The sequence below is a fragment of the Olea europaea genome, chromosome 13 (assembly GCF_002742605.1).
Source record: "Olea europaea var. sylvestris chromosome 13, O_europaea_v1, whole genome shotgun sequence".
Classification (NCBI taxonomy): Eukaryota; Viridiplantae; Streptophyta; class Magnoliopsida; order Lamiales; family Oleaceae; genus Olea; species Olea europaea.
The window spans coordinates 3,510,103-3,517,071 of NC_036249.1; the positions used below are offsets into that span (position 1 = coordinate 3,510,103).

The following is a 6,969-nucleotide window of genomic DNA, read 5'->3' on the forward strand; positions in this document are numbered from 1 at the left end:
AACTTGGGCGTAAGGCAAAATATTAAATAAATGTTCTGCAATAAATTCCCCAACTCTCTGGCCCTTGATGCAGATTTGATATCCAGATTCTGTCAAAACATACTCTATGTGTCCCCACACCAACAGCGAAGTCGTACAACATTTGTTGCCAAAAAAGTATAGTTAACCATTGATACAGAGCATTGAAGAAGAATACCTGAAGCTATTTACGAAGGATATTCACATATCACGTTCCAGTAGTGTTCATACATGAACAATACGTGATTGTTATATATATATATAGAGAACCACAACACTGGCCAATACACGAAGGTTACCAATTTTCCCATGTTCAGTTAGAACGAGGATAGAAAAGGTTCTTTATGCACTTGCTGAGATAGACATGCCCTTCAACTCGACGTGCTTCTTACCATTGTGTTGGGGGTGAACAGTAATAGTGGCATTGGCCTCTTCCTGCAAGGATTTATCACCTCCAACACGAGAGATGGATATTGAACCCACCAAAGGATTTTTCTCAGCTATATTGTCTTGTTCTTGGTCTTCTAGGTTTTCCCCAATAATTTCCCAATCCTCTTTGACCGAAGTTACTTGCAAGCTACTTCGTGCTTTGTGACTTTCAAATTCAAACAAGGTAGGTAGAATTACAAAATCATTAACTGGATTGTAATAAGGATCATGGTCCGCCATCAGCCAGTGCTTGAGAATTCTGAACACATGACGGTCACATAGAATTCCACGGTGATCCCCAGGTACTCCAACCCTTGCTTCTGCTCGAAGCCCATCTGCCTGGAAAATAGAGAGAACCAAGTCATTGATGGTTCAATTTCGAAATGTCAAAATTGCAACCACACACATAATTATTGTTTTGAATGAATTTGAAACCATGTTTATTATGTTTGTAGGTAGTAAAGAAAGGGAAAAATGAATGAAGTTTGAAAGTAAGTATTGCCCTGCAGCCATTGAGAAGTGAAGAAGAGAGTGGAGAACATTTAGAAACTCAAATATAAATAGTGACAAAAGTTTTCCAGGACCTTCTTTCCAAAATTTTAAAAGCATAGCAGCCCAGCCAGAGATGACTATGTCATTATGTTTTATGCGAAAAGCATATCGCCTCATCAAAATACAGTCCTGATCTTTAATTAGTTCAGATGCTTACTTCAAATACTCCATCTATTTTGTAACTGCTACTTTCCATTTTGGGGTGTCCAAGAAATTTGATCCATTCCGAACAGTCAAAACTGGATTATATTATCCATTACAGTTGAAATATTTTTCGTGTACACGATTTCCCATCACACTCACACAAAAGGCGAATTAAAAGTATGCATTCATTATTGTATCATACATATAAGATTAGGAATTTGGTAAAGGGACACCAAAAATACGACAAATGTCACTGTCATAACACTAAGAGTAAACATATAAAGTAAGTTATCTAAACCAAAGCTATAGATGTTATTGGTCATGACACTATATAAAAGTGAGTTTCCCAAAATAAGCTAAAGTTATGGATAGAAGTAGTAAAGAAATGCAGAAAATTATATTTTGAACTCAAAAGAGAGAGTGCAACAAATTGAAACAAAGTACCTTAGCAGATTCCACTGGAACAGTTCCATCACCATCAACATTTACATACTTGGCCTGACATGCGCAAAAACGGTATTTAAAACAGTTCTTATAACCTAAGTTTCAAATGTAACAAACATATCATACAATATGTAAAACAAACACTAACTGGTAAAACAGAAACACAGAAAAATGAGGGCATAAAATTCTGAATAAGTGTCGCTGTATTTATTTCAAGATTCATTTAATAGTTATACCAGGAGAGCAGGTAACTGTTGCAGGTCAGATACAGGTGCATCCTCACTTCCATAACTACAAAAGCATATTAGCATTTCACATAAGTTCACTTATCGATATGCTTTGAATGTCTTAATATATTGCAGAATTCCAATCAATTTGTAAGCATAATTTTTTAAGGTTTAAGCAGTACCAAACACTATGAGGCGTCTCATTACTTGTCCCATAAATATTGTAGAACTTAACATGACTGGGAACCTTAGCGCAGCTCAACAACTTCCGCGTTTCATTAGCCCACTTCAAAACCTCCAAGTTGAATGGTAAAGAAATATCAGTACCATCATAATTAACCTGCAAGTACACCACTGTCTATGTAAGACACCAGGAAAAAAAATGTCATCGTAATAACTAGTCATGCATTAGAAAATCATATATCAACATGTCAGTCAAAAACGAATTGACAGACAATAAGTCATTAAGTATTTGATCATACTTCGGTTTTAAACTTTTTTTAAAACTAAGAGAATCCTGTAATTATTATCCAACATTTTGATTACCATTATCCATCAAGAGAAGGAAAATTAACATTCTGAAACTCCTGTGAGCTCAACACCAAAACGTGACTTTATTATGACATTTAAGAACTTCACAAAAATCAACAAAAAATATATATATATATATCACATGCACGATAAGGATATGCTATAATACCAAATAAATCAGGTTGAACTAGTTTTTATTTATCTATATTTAGCATAACTTGCACCCATAGCTCACCTTGTTGCTTGAGAGAGCCTCTATGAATATTGATACAGCTTCTATTGGGGGATAAGATTCTAGCATGATAGTGGAATTTCCATCACTATCAGACTTCTTCCTCCAGATTTCCAGAAGTGGAATGTGTTCCCAAGGGAAATCTAGACAGGCCATCAATTCGTATATTGATGGACATTCAATCAGCTGGAAAGAATTTAGCAAAGAAAAATGTGAGTTTGTAACACATAAATAAAGCGAAGTTGATGATTTGATTTCTAATCAATACAGAGCCATTCAACTTTAGTTACAAAATACAACACAACTTGAGCCAGGAAAAAACACAGCTTCAAATAACTAAATTATACAACACCTTGATAGTTTTGGGACTCATAATTTTCATGTAAAAAACAGGTAGATGACATGGTTTTTTAATTAGATTAGAAGTACATTAAAAACTACACAACTCAAATAAGTATAGCTTATGATGAAGACGCTCAATTGAAGATAGCCACTTCCGTCAAGTAAGGGGGGATGGTGTGGTTAATAAATTCTAAGATCTTACATCACAGAGAGAGAGAGAGACCCCTGCATACAGGAGATCTCTCTGTGAGCAGTAATTATCTTCATACCATCTGATGCATGCTCCATTTTGATATAAAAAAATTTTGTTTCCATCCTTCCACAAATGATACTCCATTAAGAAGGGTAGAGGTAATATATCCAGGTGCACCTGTTAAAATAACAACAATACCACTATTTTTAGAAGTCATTCATCAAAAGTTTGAAATGAATAAATACAGTGAAGCCAAGCACCACACATATATGGGTCTCAATTCCAGTTATGCAAGCATACAGAAAAAAGGTTGATACGATGAATTAATGAAGCTTGGATGGTCCTACTTATTACACACTATCCAACAATATGTTAATCATTGTTAACTTTGAGTGTAACAGGAAGTATGATATAAGAGTTTTGTCTTTTTGAAATAAAGCTTGTTTTTCTTTTCTCCATTCCAAAGCAGCAACAAATGGTTGGTGGGACTACAATACATGTGTAACTACGATTATAGGAATCATCGGAGAAAATATATCTTGAATAGACTGTAATGACAATATAAATCAAAATAAACAGAGATCTTTCCAGCTCAAGTTAGAGCCCTTGCTAAAAAAAAATTTATTCTGAAGAACAAACATGATAAAATCAATAAAATGACATGGAATGGGGGTTTGGAGTTCACCAAAATGATTAGGATTGATGGAGGACTGAGAGATATTTCTCCTGTTTCTCTGAATTTAAACTATTATCCTCAAGGATAGTACTTTTGGCCTGATGGCTATTCAAGAAAAGTAAAGCGTACGTAGATTTTTGACATCAGCTCGTATTGGTGGATAAGGTTACAGGACTTTAGGCTCTTTAGCTGCTAGACCATCCCATGGATGGGAGAGGTTGAAGGTGATGTCAGAGAAACAACATAGTAATCAGAGTTCTCTTTAACATTTCTTGGAACAATTGTAAACATGAAAACTGCCTGCACATGTGCTATGTAACCTAGAACTATATAGAAGCCTCATTCAAAGATTTTTGATGTGGATAAAAGGAGGAAATGTACTCATGCCAGTAATACACTGTAAAAGCAGAAACAGCTAAATAGCAGCATTTTATGAAATGTTCATAGCTTGCTTCTGACTATATATCGATAGTTGGAAAAATAGAGCTTTTTAAGCTGTTTGAACAACCACAGTTGGATGATTTCTAGTTATTTGTAAAACTCGGTTAGAAAAAAAAAATTCAACTCTACTGTTTACAAAGACCTAAGTCTAGAAGCAAAAATTGGCCTGCAGCAGCAAGCCAAGCAACAGTAGATTCAGCAACAGTGCAACGTACCTCGGAATGGTGCAGCTATTGCAATCCAATTCTTCACGTACTTCTCAAACATCTGCAGAATAATGCTTCCATTATGAGATTTGAGTTTCCCATGAAAAAAAAATTGTTTATATTTAAGGAGCAAAAAGGTAACGGTGAGAAAAGCAAAATAGGCCAAAGAGTTGTAGTATCACGTCACTATGCAGGCTCATGAAACATTTAACAAGAAGACCACCCATGGAATGACTTATGATGTTAATTTTTCTTCCCCCAGATGCAGTATACACAGACTCGAGCTTCGCTGCTAGGTCTTCCATTGTTCCTTGAAACCTGGAATGCGGAAATATAGGTCTAAAATATCAAAAATGGGCAAACAATCATGATACTTTCAGCAGGAACACGCATATTGCAAGTGAAGGTACAGTGGGAACAAAATTAAAAAAAAAAAAAAAAAATTTACTAACACAGAATTATAGGTCTAAAAATATAAAAAATGGGGAACAATCATGATACTTTCAGCAGGAACACACATATTGTGCAAGTGAAGCTACAATTGGAACAAAATTTTAGAATTTCTTTACCTAGATGATATCTGAAATTGAAACGAAACTTACAAGCTTTTTGTGATGTATATGAAATCCAATATTTCTTATTAATAATCCAATATTACAAAATCGTTGAGTTGAGAGCTTTCTATCACATGTTACAGACTCACTTTGATCTACCGGGGAAGGTTCTACTTCTTTTCTCATTAAGAATACTTAAATAATACAACCAAAATGGTACACTTGTACCCTAGGACTGTCACTCATAACCTCACAACTCTGCAATGTGCAAATTTGACAAATAGTCTGTCAGTTACCGATTGCTTTGGCGAAAATCATATCCAAATCCAAAGAGAGTTGTTCCCTCTTGGTAGCCCCACTTGAGCATTTCAACTATCATGTCATGGAAATAATATACACAATCAGTCCCCATAACCTGCAAAAACGAAACCACGAAACCACCATAGAACAACAGATATTAATAACTATATCAGAGGGCATTTCTTTATAAAAATTGGAAATTTGAAATCCAATCTATATCTATTGACTCCTATTACACATAAGCCAACTCCCCCCCCCCCCCCCCCCCCCCCCCAAAAAAAAAAAAAAAAAACAAAAAAAAAAAAAAAAAAAAAAAAAAAAAAAAAAAAAAAGTTCTTCCCACATGGCAATTCGGAGATTATTCTACATTTCTTAAATTATGATTTCATCTATGTGCCTCATATAGGATGATCTGGGTTTGGAGCTTGCATTTGATATAAAATGTTGATAGAATCCCCTCTCCCTCCCTTTTTTCACTTTTCTATTTCCTCTGATAAGACAGTAAAGGTCCTAATCTGCACTTTGCTACAGTCCATTTAGTTAAACAAACGATTGACAAAGGACATGCTGGCAACAGTATAACAGACAGATCTTGATTGTGTCATGAAATTTGAAATTACGAGGTCCATAAATCTTATCACAAGTTCGTATGTACATACTGTAACAAGAATTAATTCATTTTCTTCTCCTGGGAAAACACAATGGAGGATGAAAAAATGTAGAAGAAGTAATGTGAACAACCAATTTCATATATACAGAGATATCAAAATACTTACCATGTCCGGATCCAATGTATCGATAGCATACAAACCATATCTGTCTTGAGGAACTTCTATATGAGTATCAGCATCCAAAGTTACCGTCTTCCCTGTTATACACACAAAAATGTATCACATCTTTAAATGACCAGGACAACGTTATACAAATCCAAAACAATCCCATGACCAAATCAAAGAACCTACACAATAACGGCATACAAGAAGAGAGATGGAAGAAACTAAAACCGTCACTAAAAATTTAACAGAAATAAATTTGATATGTCTCCAGCAAATCATGATACCTTGTAGCTGAAATTTGTAAACTTTTTCTTCTCACATACCACATAAAAGAATGCATACGTAATGTCTTTTAAGTCATATCAAGAAAAACTTCTTCGGAAGTTATATACTTATAAAAGATAACAACTTCCTTTTTTCTGGACATATCCTTACTACTTCAAGGCAAAAAGCTATTGAAAACATAAATTGCACAAAAAATTCTTCGCTGAGAACAAAATTAAAATAGAAGAATCAGCATTATAAATTCTAATTTGACCTTTTGACACACACACACACACAAAACAAAAACAAAAACAAAAAAATAATAATAATAATTGAACTGTCCGAAAACTCAATAATATGGAAATAATTATATCCATCAGCTACTTGAATTGAGCCTCAGCTTTTCACTTACAAGACTAAGAGCATCCCCAATGTGACTGTGGATTGTACCAAAAAGTGTGTCACATCACCTAAAACGCTTCCATGGCAAGGAAAAAGGCGGAGATGTCTAGAAAACCTTCCACATCCTCCACTTAATTTTTTATAATTTATCTTCCTGGGAGAGGATATGTCCATTTAATTTTTTATAATTTATTTCCACTGTTTCTTTACATTCTCTCTCTTGTATCCAATCCCATTG

General features: G+C 34.6%; 1 protein-coding gene across 1 annotated transcript; it reads right to left on the minus strand.

The window, feature by feature from the left end:
- Positions 1 to 109: 109 nt before the first annotated feature.
- On the minus strand, positions 110 to 6,196 carry LOC111407294 (lecithin-cholesterol acyltransferase-like 4). The gene is made up of 10 exons (XM_023036702.1): positions 6,066 to 6,196; positions 5,286 to 5,404; positions 4,618 to 4,753; positions 4,445 to 4,496; positions 3,189 to 3,289; positions 2,581 to 2,763; positions 1,997 to 2,154; positions 1,824 to 1,878; positions 1,588 to 1,641; positions 110 to 786 (listed from the first exon to the last, which is right to left on the minus strand). Exons 1-10 carry the CDS (start codon positions 6,066 to 6,068, stop codon positions 361 to 363), a joined length of 1,287 nt encoding a protein of 428 aa, XP_022892470.1. The 5' UTR covers positions 6,069 to 6,196; the 3' UTR covers positions 110 to 360.
- Positions 6,197 to 6,969: the final 773 nt, after the last annotated feature.